Source organism: Nelumbo lutea, chromosome 5 (assembly GCF_056320005.1).
Source record: "Nelumbo lutea isolate HS-2025 chromosome 5, American lotus-T2T, whole genome shotgun sequence".
In the NCBI taxonomy this organism is placed as follows: Eukaryota; Viridiplantae; Streptophyta; class Magnoliopsida; order Proteales; family Nelumbonaceae; genus Nelumbo; species Nelumbo lutea.
This window is the reverse complement of record NC_142688.1, coordinates 46,369,100-46,384,732: the sequence shown is the minus strand read 5'-3', so window position 1 is coordinate 46,384,732 and position 15,633 is coordinate 46,369,100. Positions and strand designations below refer to the sequence as shown.

General features: G+C 44.8%; 1 protein-coding gene across 10 annotated transcripts in view; it reads left to right on the top strand.

Annotated features, from left to right (window-relative positions):
• LOC148852149 (uncharacterized) overlaps positions 1-9,858 on the top strand; it is a 30,211-nt gene extending 20,353 nt beyond the window's left edge. For all 10 annotated transcript variants that reach the window (XM_088943637.1, XM_088943644.1, XM_088943636.1 and 7 more), the window contains 2 exons: positions 8,633-8,817; positions 8,986-9,858. In XM_088943637.1, coding sequence (XP_088799763.1) covers positions 8,633-8,817; positions 8,986-9,289 — 489 coding nt within the window. In that variant the 3' untranslated portion in view covers positions 9,290-9,858. The remainder of the gene's footprint in view (positions 1-8,632; positions 8,818-8,985) is intronic.
• Positions 9,859-15,633: the final 5,775 nt, after the last annotated feature.

Genomic DNA, 15,633 nt, shown 5'->3' with positions numbered 1-15,633 from the left:
GGCGGCCAATTACGCATATCCTGCGAGAAGTGGTCTCCACCTACTATTTGGCAATGAAGTTCCCTACAGACTTCGGTGTGGGGGTAGCACGGGGCGACCAACTTGAGTCTCGCAAGTGTTATGTTGCCGCCCTGAAGGGAAAAACCAAGGCGGTTGACGACCTTGAGCTGGAGCGGCCTACGGAGCAAGGCGAGGGACGAGCTTCGCCCACAGAGGAAACGGTCGTGATCCCGACTTTGGCCACGGACCCAGCTCGCACACTACAGATCGGTGCTTCCGTCAAGGAACCTCTACAAACCGAACTGGTGAGTTTTTTACCTTAAAATTTAGATATTTTTGCATGGTTCGCGGTTGATATGCCCGGTATTGACCCCAGCCTTATAACTCACAAACTTAATACTGACCCTGTAGTCAGACCCATTAGACAGAAGAAACTCAACTTAGCCCAGAGCACTGGAGGGCGGTTGACGAGGAGGTCGAAAATCTCCTCGCAGCAGACTTCATAAGGGAAGTTCATTACCCGAGCTGGGTAGCCAACCCAGTGCTAGTGAAAAAGGCAAACGACAAGTGGCGCATGTGCGCCGACTACACCGACCTGAACCGAGCTTGCCCGAAAGATATTGACCGCCTAGTGGACGTGACCTCGGGACATGAGTTGCTAAGCTTCTTGGACGCCTACTCAGGCTACAACCAAATCAGGATGGACCAGTCCGATGAGGGAAAACCAGCTTCATAACCGAGTTCGGCCTGTACTGCTACAAGGTCATGCCCTTCGGATTGAAAAATGCTGGGGCAACCTTCTAAGGACTTGTAAATAGGCTGTTTCGGCCCTTAATTGGCACGAAAATAGAATGTTATCTCGACGACATGGTCATCAAGACGTAGTTTTCACAGGAATTAATACAAGACTTAGATTCTGTCTTCCAAATTCTGCGTCAATTTAGCATGAAACTGAACCCAAACAAATGCCTTCGGTGTCACCTCGGGTAAGTTTCTAGGGTACATTGTCAACCGGCGCGGTATTGAGGCCAACCCGGACAAGATAAAGGCCATCCTACATATGAGACCACCCAAAAAAGTAAAAGAGGTTCAGAGGCTAAACGGCCGCATAGCCGCTTCATGTCCAAATCGGCAGACCGCTGCCTGCCTTTCTTTAAAGAAATCAAAGGCAAAGGGTTCGAATAGACCCAAGACTGCCAGCTCGCGTTCGACAAGCTAAAAAACTACCTCGCTAGTGTGCCGATCTTAGCCCGGCCCGAGAAGGGCGATGTCTTGGAACTATACCTCTCGGCAAGCGACGAGGTGGTCAGTTCGGTACTAATAAAAGAAGTAGATCGGGTCCAACGACCCATCTATTATGTTAGTAAAATTCTGCAGGGAGCAGAGACGAGATACCCGCAGATAGAAAAGCTAGCTTATGCACTGGTAATTGTAGCTCAAAAACTCCGCCCATATTTCCAGGCCCACACTGCCATCGTCTTGACTGACAAACCTCTGAGGCAAGTCTTACTTAAGCCCGAGGTTTCCGGTCGGCTAACGAAGTGGGTCATCGAGCTCAGCGAGTACGACCTCTAGTACAAGCCGCGAACTGCTATTAAGGTCCAAGCCTTAGCAGATTTTATCGCCAAGTGCACATTTAGCCTCGACGTCCCTAGGCCGGTTGAGCCTGAGATCCCTAGTTCGGGTGAGACCGAAGCTCCCAAGCCAATAGAGTCTGAACCCCGTGAAGTAGCAACCAGTGTGGCATCTCTCCTAGTTAGACCAAACGCGAATTGGGATGAGGAGCCTTGGATCCTTCACGTAGATGGCTCCTCGAACTAGCAGGGCAGCGGGGTTGGAATAGTGTTGCGCGGCCCGGGTGGCACGAAATTGGAATACACACTACGCTTTGAGTTCGCGGCATCCAACAACGAGGCGGAGTACGAGGCACTGATAGCCGGGTTGAACCTAGCGCAAAAGGTAAAAGCAAAACACATAGTTATTTGCAACGATTCCCAGCTTGTGGTCAACCAGGTTACGGGCAAATACGAAGCACGCGAGCTCACTATGATCACATACTTGGCAAAAGTAAAGGTGGCTCTGCTCAACTTCCAGTCACACTTCATCAGGCAAATCCCGAGGTCAGAGAACACTAAGGTCGACACCCTGTTCCGGTTAGCCAGCACGAGTCACAACACCATGAGAACCGTGTACATAGAGGACTTACCTTGGCCTAGCATTCTCGGTGGGGCAGAGGATGTCTCTCCTATCCTTGAAGTAGAGCCGAGTTGGATCAACCCACTCGCGAACTTCTTGCTAGACGGAACCCTCCCTGCGGACCGCAATGCAGCCAAGAGAGCAGTGTCAGGTAGCCAAATACGTCATAATTGATGAACGGCTGTACCGACGGTCCTACACGCTCCCCTACCTGCGTTGCTTGCGACCTGTTGAAGTCAAGCTCGTACTCCGTGACACTCGTGAAGGTCTGTGCGGCGGACACTTGGGTGGCATAGCCCTTGCCCAAAAGGCACTTCGACAAGGGTACTACTGGCCAATGTTGAAGGTAGAGGCTGTCGAGCTCGTCAGAAAGTGTGAAAAATGTCAAAAGCATGCCAATATCCACCATCAGCCCGTTGCCGACCTCAATTGCCTCACCAGTCCATGGCCCTTTGCATAATGGGGCATCGACCTCCTGGGGTCATTCCCGCCAGCAACAGGTGGGAGGAAGTTCTTAGTGGTAGCGGTAGATTATTTCACAAAGTGGATAGAAGCTGAACCTTTGGCAACAGTTATAGCCCGAAACGTGTAGAACTTCTTTTGGAAGAAAATAGTATGCCGCTTCGGGTTATGGGAATTAGACAGAACTTCACACTGGTCGCACACCCGCAGGCAAACAGTCAGACATAAGTAATGAATAGAGCCATCCTCCACGGACTGAAAGCACGACTGGACCGAGCTAAGGGGTTGTGGATGGACGAGCTACCAAGTGTTCTATGGACTCATCGAACCACGGAAAAAACCACCACAGGAGAAACCCCCTTTAACCTCACCTATGGTACTGAAGCGGTAATCACCTACGGTACTACTAGAGCCAAAGGGCTTGGATGCCGAACTAACAACGACCTCGACACAGATGAACAAAGGCAAAAGATGCAAACTAAAAGCTCAAGCAAAGTGTCGAACTAGTAGGGGCATCGGCATATGGTCAGTTCGGAGGAAAGAAAGACTAACACTTAATCAAAAGAAAATCATTCCATTGCAAAATACTATGTACATTTCAAAAAAAAAAAGAAATACATTTTACAGGCCCAAAGCTACTTCTTCACCATCAGAAGGCACTTCAACGATGCCCGAAGGTCCTGTCTCGCCCTTGGAATCCGGCTCACCATCAGCGGCATTGGCCATCTCCTAAGTAATACGCGAAGTGGATATGGCACTAATGTCGAGCTCGGGGTACGTATTCCGGATCATCCACCGGCTTAGTTTAAAACCCTTTCTCTACGAATCCACCATTAGGTCATCGAAGCGCGGCAAGGCGATGTACTCAACGACAGCCTTCTTGGCGTCTTCGATGCCTTAAGAAAAGATCTGCGTCCTCTCCCTAATATCCTCCTGAAGGTATTCAACCTGATGCTGCAAATCCAGCCTCAGGTCCGCCATGTGCTTCACCACAACTCCCATGGCCTCAACATCTCTCTGAGACCTCGCCTGCCTGGTCTGTGCAGTGCGAGCAGCCACTTCAACAGCATGAGCAGCCGCCTCAGCAGCTCGGGAAGTCGCCTCGGCAGCACGGAAAGCCTCTTTGGCAGCTCGTGCCTGCCTCGAGCTCCTCTACACCTGGGCCGCCAAGGCATGGATAGAAGAGTTCACCTACCAAAAGGAAAGAACAAGTGATTAAAAGAACGACAGTGAGAGGAATAAAAGCAAAGAGCCCGACAAGAAATCTGACTTACCACCATGGCATGAGTGGCAACACGACAGGCCACCTGGTTCAAAGGAAGATCGGTCCACGCCACGACCTCCTCAGGGTAAATGGCCTCCCTACTCTTCTGAAGAGCGTGGTTCGGCGACAACACGCTCCTGAGTTCCCCTTGGGCTCCCGAGCCTGAGGGTCCAGCTCGCGTATAAGCAGACCCAGAGTAAGCAGGAGCACCAGAGTAAGCGGGAGCTCCCTTGTAAGTAGTCTTGGCATAAGGGGCCCTTGCCGCTTGCATTGGAGGAGACATCTCGGGGCAGCTCGACACAAGTTCATTTGGCGACTCGCTTCCTCCTCTTCATGCCTTGAAACAGGTGCCCACCACGAGTCCTTTTTGAGTCCATCACACCTGCAAAAAGAGTTTGGCATCCAAAAAAAACGAAAGAACAGAGCAAAACAAAAAACCTCTGAGTAAGGAACCTACCCAAACTCAGACCGGTCGCAATGAGCTTGGCCTCCGTCAGATACTGATGGAATTGTAGCCCAAGCCGTGCCCACTGTCGGAGGCCCTTCGCCGTCTCCTTATCAAGCGTAACACCGACGTCAGGGGCAGCCATTCCGCACCTGGTTTGGAACGGCCACCCCAATTCACTTTGCACCCTGAAGTAGTTCTGTTTCCACGTCGGGACATTGTTGGAAAGTTCGTGTAGAAGCTTAAAACCCGGGCAAGGAGACAGGTGATACACCCGCCTACGCCCGGCAGGGGGACCCGCTTGCTTCTTAAGCATTAAAATGGAGAAGATCACCTGGGAGGGGGACTTGTTTGCAAAATAGGGAGATTTGTCCCCACAAAGTTACGAATGGAGTTCGGGTGAAGTTGGCTGACTGTAACACCGAAGTGGTTCATTACCTCGACAATGAGGGGGTGGAAAGGAAGGCGCAACCCAGCAGTGAGCTGCTCCCGGAATATCATGATCTCATCAGAACCATGTTCCCAAGGGAAACTGCCCGAAGGTATGAAGTAGGTGTACTCCCTAGGCAAGTTGTACTGGGTGATAAGGGAATGAAGCCCCTTGAGAGTCATGGTCGAAGGCCCAAACTTGTCCAACATCCGACCTCGACGAGCCCGAGGCAACTCGACCTACGGGTTCGAACTCTTCCTCGAGTTCTACCTCAGGGTCACTAGGACTGTTGAAGGATGCAACTCGGTTCGTAGAATCTGCATCCGACCCCCCTTGAAGAACTGTCTGAGCTATCCGAGCTAGACATTGGAAGGAGAATAAGGATTACAGGAAAGTACTCACCCGGAAAGAAGCAAACGGACTACGGGAACGTGAACACGAGCTAGAAGCTGGGACGCGAACTGAAACTGAGGCGCGAGCTCAAGAAGGAAAACGCAGGATAGTGATAGTGACTGGGGTCTCCCACTATTTATACCCGTAGTAACCGAGAACCAACGGCCCGCAGCCGCGCTAATCACACGTCTCTAGTGACCGAGACGTGACTGGCCGCACGTCTCCTGAGACTGAGACGTGATTGGCCGCACGTCTTTCTGAAACTGAAAAGCGCCAGTGCACGTCTCTTCGCATTAAAGGCGGCAGCGGCGTGTCTTCTCAAATTTGAAAAAATGCCCGCTGACACGTCTCCTAGTAGCTCGCTTTTTTGAATTTTGAAATAAACGCGCGCCATCACGCCCGTCAGCGTTCATAGACAGATTAGCGCGTTTCCCGTTTTTTTGGCGCTCGAGAAAACTTGGAAAAACCTTGACAAAACGCGCACTTCGCGCCACCAGTCAAACCAGTTCGAAGTACGGGACAAATCCACCTGCCACCTCACAAACTCCTCGCGCCAGGCTAAGTCCCTTAGCACAAGGAGTGGGGGGCAATTGATGAAGGAAGATTTGGCCCGACCTCGTAATCACTCAACACGTGGCAAAGGCAACAACTCGGCACAACAGCGCGCCCAAGGTGTGAGCACCGAAAGGAGGAACCAGCAGTCTGAACTCCCTACTAGGAGCCCGAACTCTCCCTTAGGCCCCGAGCCTCACACAAGGCAACGACCCGAACTGGCTTGCCCCATGGCAGTTCGGGACACTCCTATATCCGAACTCAAGACTTCACCCCGCTCACCACTCCAACACTTCGCCTTCAGGACGTCGAACTGAACAAACGTACTTGACACCGAGGAGGTCCGTATCCAAGGGCGGCGCACCTGACTGACTTGGGATTTGACGCTTGATAGCCGCACTTCAACGGCCACCTGCCACTGCCACTTGCCACCTGCCACCTGCCACTGCCATCGTCAGTTGCAGAGACGGCTCCGACAAAGAGCGCAGTGACGGTTCTGTCCAGTAGGGGTGATGACACCCGAACTGTAGGAGCACATAGATAATCATACCCGACCTGACAAAAGCTTAGGAGTGAGTGTGCGAGGTGGTTATAAAAGGCTCCCTACCCCCCAAGAACAAGGTATGTGAACATTGCGCCATCTGGTTTTATCTTGCCTTTGAGAGAATACTAACTTGAGCTTCGGAGTGATCTCGCCGGGTTCCTCCCCAGAGATTCCCCACTTTCTTCTTCCTTTCAGGCCCCCCTGTTGCTCCAGTCAGAGGCAAGGTCGTTGACAGATGGGACTGGCTGGATTGCGCTCCATCACTTAGCATCGTCATCACGTTTCCACTCTATAGCCTGATAATGATCCAATTCTTTCCATACGGAAGTAAGGGCTGAATAATAGGTAGACAAACTACGATTTTCTTGTTTACAGGTTGAAGATTCAGCTTGCAACTGGTAAACCTTGGCATAATGCCTTTGCTCAGAATAGGTGGTTTTGGCCTGTTCCCAAATCTCACTAGTGGTGTTTGCCCACATAAAGTTCTTCTTCACATCAGTTCCATGGCTGCAAGGAGCCAAGACATCACCATACTGTTTTCTTGGTCCCACCTATCATGTTCAGCTGTCTCACTCTTGGGTTCTTTCACCCTTCCATTTATGTAACCAGCTTTTCCCCTTGCTGTTACATAAAGTTTTACACTTTTAGCCCATTCCAGGTAGTTTAGACAATTTAAAGGGGTAATGGGCATGGGAAACATCATGTTTTCACTTTCCATACCAACTGTGTTGCGGGTTGGTGTAACCCCCAATGAAGTTGAATCATAGTTTGCCATAGAGTACTGCTGAATCAGACCAAATCCCGCACAACTACACAACAGCCACAATCAGAATACCAACCCCCAAGAAATTTACTTCTGGAATGTGGAAAAAACAAAAAACTGCTGAAATCAACTCAGTGGTGGTTCAGCCATTAAAACAGCCCAGTAATCAGTCCAGCACCAGCTGTTAGAATAGTATGCTAGCAGTTCGACCACAGCACATGCAATCTAACAGTCCAGCATCTAAACGAAGGTATAAAACCAAAAAAGTAAGGCCTTCACACCATTGGCCATAGAAAAACACAAGAACACATACCCTGTCCAGCACCTGTACGAAGGTGCCAACCCAGAAATTAACTTCACAGCATCGAACAGATAAGGAAGGGAGTCTTTTTTGTATCGCCTTTCTTCTGCTAGGGTCTCCTTGATGTTACGACCAAGGAAGAACCCAAAGGAAGAGCTGCAAGTGGCCTGCTAGGGTTTCTCTGTCTTCCACATCCAAGAAATCAAAGAAGAAAGAGGACGAAGCAGGTTCAGATGGGAGAAACAGATTTTTATAGCCCAGAACCTTGCTCTGATACCATGTAATCATTCATGGAGAGAGAGAGAGACGAGAGAGAGAAAGAGAAGAGGAGAGAAGAGGAAGATATGATTGAGAGACAAAAAACTATTCTGGCTGCCGCCAGTTTAGTTATTTATATTAACTTAATATAAAAGGAATGGGAGATTACAAGTATGTCCCTGGTGGCACTCCCTAGTAACAAACTAATAAGAAAGAAAGAAACTAACTGGCTGACAGCACACTAAGAGCAACTGTAAAATAACAATTAAATAATCCTCACAACAATTGTTATTTGGGCCCAATTTTTTTCTTTCTACTTTACACACACACAAATTATAATACCCACATATCACAGGGACATGGAATTGGCAGTGCAAATGGAAAAGTGTCTGATATGGCATAATGGGAGTCTTCACCTTTTTCGCATAAGGTGACATATTTCCCTTTTTTTTAATTTTCTTCCTTTCCTTCATAGTAAAGGATAGCCATTAGAATGAGTACAATGGTGATAAGATATCACTGAGAATAGAGATGAAATAAAATTCATCAACCCCACCCAATGCAACCTTTCAAACCACTGAATAAAAGGATCAATCAAACTTATAAATTAGTTCCCCATGGATTGGTTTGCAACTTGCTAGGTCTTCTATTCTAGAACTCTAGTTAATTGTGGTAGGAACAAATTGAAGTTATGATAAATATAATTCATCACATGTCAAATATAATTCATAAACAGTTTAGAATTTAAATATAATAAATGAAAATTTTTCTTAAAGAACTATAGAAAATCAAAAGGTATGTAGTGAGGTATGACCTTATGATTCAAGGTATGAACCCTCAAAATTCAGCATTGAGGCCTTCATTTAAGGCCCCTTGCTCTAATAGTCTAATTGCAGGTCTCAGATTCTTTCTAAAACTGCAACTGCAAACCTTAAATATGTACGAAGAATGTTTCGATGTTGGTAAATAAATTTCGTATGTAACAACTGCTGAAGTCCAATAACTTGGTTTTGTGTTGTAACAGGCGTGTTTTCCCTCCATTGTAGAGGAATTCCTCCGTCAGGCAAAAGCTGCTCACCTGTTCACTGTGTCAGAGACGTTTCTGTTTAACAACTTGCTAGAATCAGATTTGTCAAAGGCCTTTGGTGGGATGGAAAGGCTTGACATGTTCTTCCCATTTGATCCATGCTTATTAAAAAAATGTGACAGGTATGTTTTTTTTTCCTATATAATGTTTTTATAAATGTTTATGTTCTGTTCAGCCGTGAAAATCACTCATTTGCTTTTATACTTTATACGTACATAATTGCAAGTATTTCTGCATGCTCTTTCTGCTTATTTTTTAATGTCTTCTTAATTATTCCATTTCATGTGAAGATTTATCCGCCCAAGTTTTGTGTATTGGTCAATGGTTAAAACTACATATGATGATGGTGAAGACTGCAGCAGTGAAGAAGATATCAATGAATATTTTGATGGGAATGGAAAAAGCTACATGGAGAGTGGCATCACAAGGAGTTTGGATGAGCATGATCTCGATCTTGATGAATTTGAGTACCAATTGAATAAAATGTCAATTACTCCCAGGAATTCCTTGAAAAATGGGTTGATAAATAAATTGGAGAACCCTTTTAGAATGCCTGCCAGAATCAGACCTTCCACTAGTCCTGAGTCCTTGTGATACGCGAGTTGTATTTCCCTTACTGCATCCTCGATATGGAAAGGAGTACAAGCCAGTTTGTCTGAGTTACGATACCCGCCTCATCAAAGCTTAAGAGGGAGGTTGGGTGGGAAGGTTTCCAAAGCTGCTCTCATGCAAGGTTTATATTCTTACCTTTATGTGATTCCTGGTTTATTCGAACTCCAGGTTGTCATTGCGAAGCGTCATGCAAATGACTCTTAAGTCTGAATCTGAATCTGTGTACACCAAGCGTTCGGGAGCTGATGTAGTTCAAAACTCGAGATTAAGTCATTTCAGAGACTTCTGCATGCTGTGGCCTGTGGGTTGGTGAGTCGAAGACTTTCAAGGTTTGAAGTTTGAGATGTCCACATCCAGACTGAGCTGCGTCCGACAGTTGAGCACAAGAAAAATGGGTTTCTTTGAAACCTTTGGCTGTAACCCTGTAAATATAAAATGTGGAGAATGGTTGGAATGCTTCTATAAGTTGAAATGCTAAGAACAATATCAAATAGATGTCCGGATGCTTACATGTGATTGAATTCTATTTTACGGTCGTTCATTGGCTGTCTGTGATCTGTTTTGATTTGGTTATCAGTTTTTTCCCGCTTCAAAAGAGAATTTATTAACCGGTAACGCTGGCAATATTAATCCCAGCTCCATTTGACCCTTCCAACTAGACCTGGCAAAAAGTGGACCCAACCCGCGAATCCGACCCAACCCAATCCGAAAAAGCAGGGTTAGGGTCTCATATGTAGCTACCCGAATGCGAAAATGACCCGACTCGACCTGGAAAAAAACTGGGTTGGGTTGGGTTGGGTCATGGGTCAACCTGTTGACCCGATTGTCAAGTCTAATTGGGATTATTTATGCATTGCTAAAAGTTTCCACTTTTAATTTTTTTATTTAGTCTTTACTTTTTATTGTTTACTCTTTAAATTGTTAAATATTCAAAATTTTTATTTATTTGGAATTTTAAGGTTAATTCTTTTAATTTTGACATTTTTTACGTAATTTTTTTTTTATTTTTTAAAATTTCAATAATTTTTTGGGATGACCCAATTTGACCCATGGGTCAACCCTAACCCAAATATTTAAGGTTAGGGTCTAGCATTTGACAACCTGACCCGAAATCAATCCAAAGTAACTTGACCCAATCCGAACCCGACCCACCCAACCCAATTGCCAGGTATACTTCCAACCCATCCCACTTAATATTTTACACCCTTCCCCAAATGGAACTTATAGGCTCAGTTTGGAAGGACAACAAATATAAATATGTATAGTGAAAACCTTGTATTTTGTATGTATTTGCATTTTACATGTATTTTTGAAAAGCCCAAAAGCTTTCTGTGCTTTTGACTTTGTGCTTTCTGTTAATGCTCTACTTTGGGTTTCAAGTGATCACGTGAGGATTGCATGACACCCCCCTTTATCATTAATAAAAATAAAATAATTAAATAAATAGCTAATTCAATAAAACAAAAAAACCTAAATAAGTAGGGTAAAAGACTTAAATATGTCCTAAGTTATCATGAATTGACTTAAATATACCCTGAATTTTTGAAATAGACTTAAAAATGCCCTATGGGCTGACCATTGGACTTGAACGAGTTAAAATGAAAATGGGCAGGTGAGGTTGGATAGAGATGAAAGTTAGAGTTTCATTTCTTTTTTTATCTCACCTTTTCTTTGGTTTTCTTTGAAAATTTGAAAAATTATGAAAGGCAAAAAAGTCTTTTACCCAAATAAGTAATACCAAAAATAACAAATACTTAATAAATTATTTAATTTATCAGTAAGAATAATTAACAAACTAATAAAATGAATGAATAATTAGAAAATATATTAGAAAACTTATTAAATGTAAGAATTCGACTATGATTTGAGATGGCAAGGCTAAGAATAGTTCTTATGGTGGTGGGCTTAACTACTGGGCTAAATGTTTCAAAGTAATCAAGGCCCTCTTGTTGATGAAACCCTTTGGCCACAAGACGAGCTTTATAACGGTCAATAGATCCATCGGCTTGTCTCTTGATCCTGTAAACCCATTTAGAGCCCAACACATTCATGTGAGGTTTCTAGGAGTTAAGGTCCAAGTCCCATTTCGTAAAAGAGCATTAAATTCATCTTCCATTGCTTGGCGCCAATGGGCATGTTTGGCAGCCTCAGAATAACAAGTGGGCTCAACTGAAGCATCAATAGGATGTTTAGATGCCAAATATACTTTGGGTTTTCGTATACCACTCTTGAGGCGTGTTTGCATATGATGTGTATTGAGTGGATTGATGGGAGGGCCAGAGGTGATATTTGCATGATTATCTAGTGAACTAGGGGGGTCAAGCCCTCTAGAAATAAGGGGTATGACTGCAGTCGAATGATCAAAATGAGAGGGTGTGTTGTGGGCCATAGCAGTATCCTGAATGTGGGCCTTCTCAGTTGTGGATGGAATAGTAGTGATTTTGTGAGTAGTGGGCTGAGAAGTAACAATTGAGGGCCCATCTAATAACACAAAAGAAGATTTAACAGGAGCTGCAGTTGGTTGCATAGAAGCAAATGGGAATGATTCTTCAGCAAACACTACATGGCGAGAGATATAAAGACGCCCAGTGGGTATGTGTAGACATCGATAGCCATGGTATTGGAGGCTATAGCTCAAGAATACACATGGTATAGATCTGAAGTCTAGCTTGTCCTTGTTATATGGCTGCACGCATGGAAAGAGTAGAAAACCTTATGTGCTGATTTCGGCCAAGCTTCTTGTGAAAGGAAGAGGAGAAAGTTGGGGATTTCAGCAATAGATAGAGGAAAGAGAAGAAAAGAGAAGAAGGTCGACTGGGATAGTGATGATTAACCCTAGCCGCCAGCCCCTCATTCTATTTATAATTAACTTAAATATGTGATATTACAAAGATGCCCCTAGTAGGGCGGCAACTCAACTAAGTACTTACAATTCCTTTAAAAATAAGACTAATGGGCCCAAGGCCCAACAACTTCTTAAATTAAAAGAAAACAAACTAAACATAAATCAACGCACTCAACACTCCCCTTCAAGTTGGGAATAGATGTCACACATTCCCAACTTGCATAGATCATGTTCTAGCTTATTCTTCATAACACCTTTTGTGAGAACATCAGCAAGCTGCAGATTAGAAGAAATGTATGGAAGACAAACTTCTCTAGAAGTTACCCTTTCTCTGATAAAATGTCTATCTACTTCAATGTGCTTAGTATGGTCATGCTGGACTGGATTATGGGCAATATTGATTGTTGCCTGGTTATCGCATTATAGCATCATAGGTTCCTTTGCCTGTACACCGATTTCTTCTAACAGAGAACAGATCCAGAGAAGTTCTGAAACTCCATGTGCCATGGCCCTATATTCCGCTTCTGCACTTGATCTTGCCACAACTGTTTGTTTTTTACTCTTCCATGATACTAGGTTACCCCCAACCAGGGTGCACACTCTTGAAGATGATCTTCTGTCATCAAGGCATCCTACCCAATCCGCATCTGTATAGGTCTCTAGCTTCAGTTGTCCATGATCAGTAAACAATATGCCTCTGCCTAGATGTCCCTTCAAATATGCAAGGATCCTGTTAACTGCCTTCCAGTGCTGATCTCGTAGAGCATGCATGTATTGACTCACTACACTTACTGCATAGGAGATGTTCGGTCTTGTCATACACAAGTATAGTAGCCAACCCACAAGTCTTTGGTATCTCCCAAGGTCCTTCACTGGTTCACCTTCGAACAGTGAGGACCAAGAATATGTGCAAAGCAGACACATCCAAATACCCTTAGAGGAATATGAAGCATCTCCCCCTGAGGAAAAAGAAGGCTGAATGGGGTCCTAAATCCGAGTACACGAGAGGGCACTCTGTTAATCAGATATACTACCGTGAGAACTGCATCACCCCCAAAACGAACAAGAACAGTGGTTGTGATCATCATGCTTCTTGTCGTCTCAACGATGTGTCTATTCTTCCTCTCTGCAACACCATTCTGCTATAGACTATAGGAGCAACTGCTCTGATGGACAATACCATACTCCAATAGATATGAGGCAAGATGTCTTTCAAAATATTCCATAGCATTGTCAGATCTGAACATCTTTATTCTTGTCCCAAACTGTGTTAATATCATATGGTGGAATTGCCTCACCAAGGATGGTACTTCATCGCATGATTTCATCTGGTAAATCCAGGAATATCGAGAGAAATCATCCACAAACAGGAGAAAATAGCGATAGCCACCCATAGAGGGAACATGATAAGGTCCCCACACATCCGAATGAATAACATCAAAGGGAGAATAACATATTTTATTACTAGGTTTAAAAGAGTGTCTACAATGCTTTCCAAGTTCACAACCCTCACACTTCAAACTTGACAGACTCAGACTCAAACAATTTTGAAAACAAACAACTCAAAGAAGAAAAGGATAAATGACCCAGACGGTTGTGCTCTTTGGTGAAGAGGGAGAGCATCCAGGAGGTAGATTCCATTCACTTCACGACCACTCCCAATCGTCTTCTTTGAATCCAGATCTTGCAAAATACAGCGTCTAGGAGAAGAAATCACTGAGCAATTCAGATTCTTAGTCAAACTACTAACAGATTACAAATTAGTGCTCAATCTAGAAACATGTAGGACAGAGGGTAAGCAAATAGAATCATTAATCTTGACAGATCCCTTCCCAGCAATAAGAACATGGGATCCGTCAGCTGTGGAGACCTTATCTCTGCTAGAACAGATCTGATAAGAGGAGAAAATAGTGGAGCAATGGGCCATATGCTCTGAGGCTCCAGAGTCTATAATCCAAGGAGATCTCTCATTACCTGAAGTAGAAACATAGTTTGCAGTGACATGTGAACTACCTGTGTGGGCAAAGGAGGTAGAGTGAGCTCCACCTGTGCTACTTGTACCTTGTTGTCCACTTACGGCTGAACTGGAACTAGCTATATCCCTCTGATTCAGAAGTAACCCAAACCTCTCAAGCTCGGCCCTTACTGCAGCAACTGCAACGGACTCCAAAGCAGCTGTAGTAGGGGGGCCAAAGTATCACCGGTAACTGCCATGTGTGCATTTCCTTTCTTATTCTTCAATCTGGTCGGTATAAGATGTGGGTGAAGCTTCCAACAAATGTCTCTTGTATGCTTAGGCTTCTCACAGTAGTCACAGACCAAGTCCCTTTTGTCTTTCTTGTTGTTTTTTTTTGCCATTCTGTTTAGATTTCACAGCACTTACCATAGCAGACTGATCAGAACTGAGAGTTTTCATCATTACATCCCTCCTGCACTTCTCTCCTGACACAAAGGCATATGCTTGGGAGAGAGTGACATTGTCCCTGGAAAGAAGATGTTGTCGTGCAATGTCATACTCAGGGTTAAGGCCAGCAAGGAATTCGAACACCCTATACTTCTCTAAATGTCTTTGATAGGTAGATGCATCCATGGTGGTTTCCCAAGCAAAGGTTTCTAGATGGTCGATCTCCTACCATAGGGTCTTAAGGACCGAAAAATAGGCTGCAACAGATCTATCACCCTGCCTTGTGGCAATAATTTGATTTCTCAGCTGATAAGCCCTAGCAACATTCTCCCTCTGTGAATAGGTTTCTACAACCCCATCCCATATCTCTTTAGTAGTGTTTGCCCATAAAAAGTTTTTACTTATATGTGGCAACATAGAATTACACAACCATGTCATTACCATATAATTTTCTTGCACCCACTAGGAGTTGCCAGTTTCGGGTTTTACCTCTTCACCAGTAATATACCCCAATTTTCCACGAGCTCTAATGGCCATCTTTGCAGATTGGGGCCATTCCAAGTAGTTTGTACCATCCAACCTAATTGTAGTAATGGTCCCGACTCCGAAGGGGTCTCCAACACCTCTTTCCACTGGTCCCATTTCATTCTCGGGCTTATAATCAACTGTGTCCCTCCATGTGTCTCAAAGAGGTACAGAAAACAACCAAAAAATGCAACAAGAACAAACAGAATACCTTCTGGAACCAATGACACTCTTTTGGTGTCCTGGACTTTCTTTCCACGAAAGATTCCTTTTCAGTGAGATGGGAAAGAGAGAGAGAAGAAGCAACCACCCTCTCTAGAAGCCTCCAAACCACATGGAACTTGAATCGCCCCTTACAAAAAAACCTAGAGGAACCCTAAAAAATTAGGGCGCCACTACTTAGGTCAAAATTGAAGAGTCCAACAAAATCAGGACTCTTCCCCTTTCTCTAGTTTTTCCTGATTCTAAGGAGAAACCCTAGACCAACTACAGGGCATACAGATCCATCAAGAAAATCCAAAAACCGGGCTTACCTGAGAGCTTCGATCAACC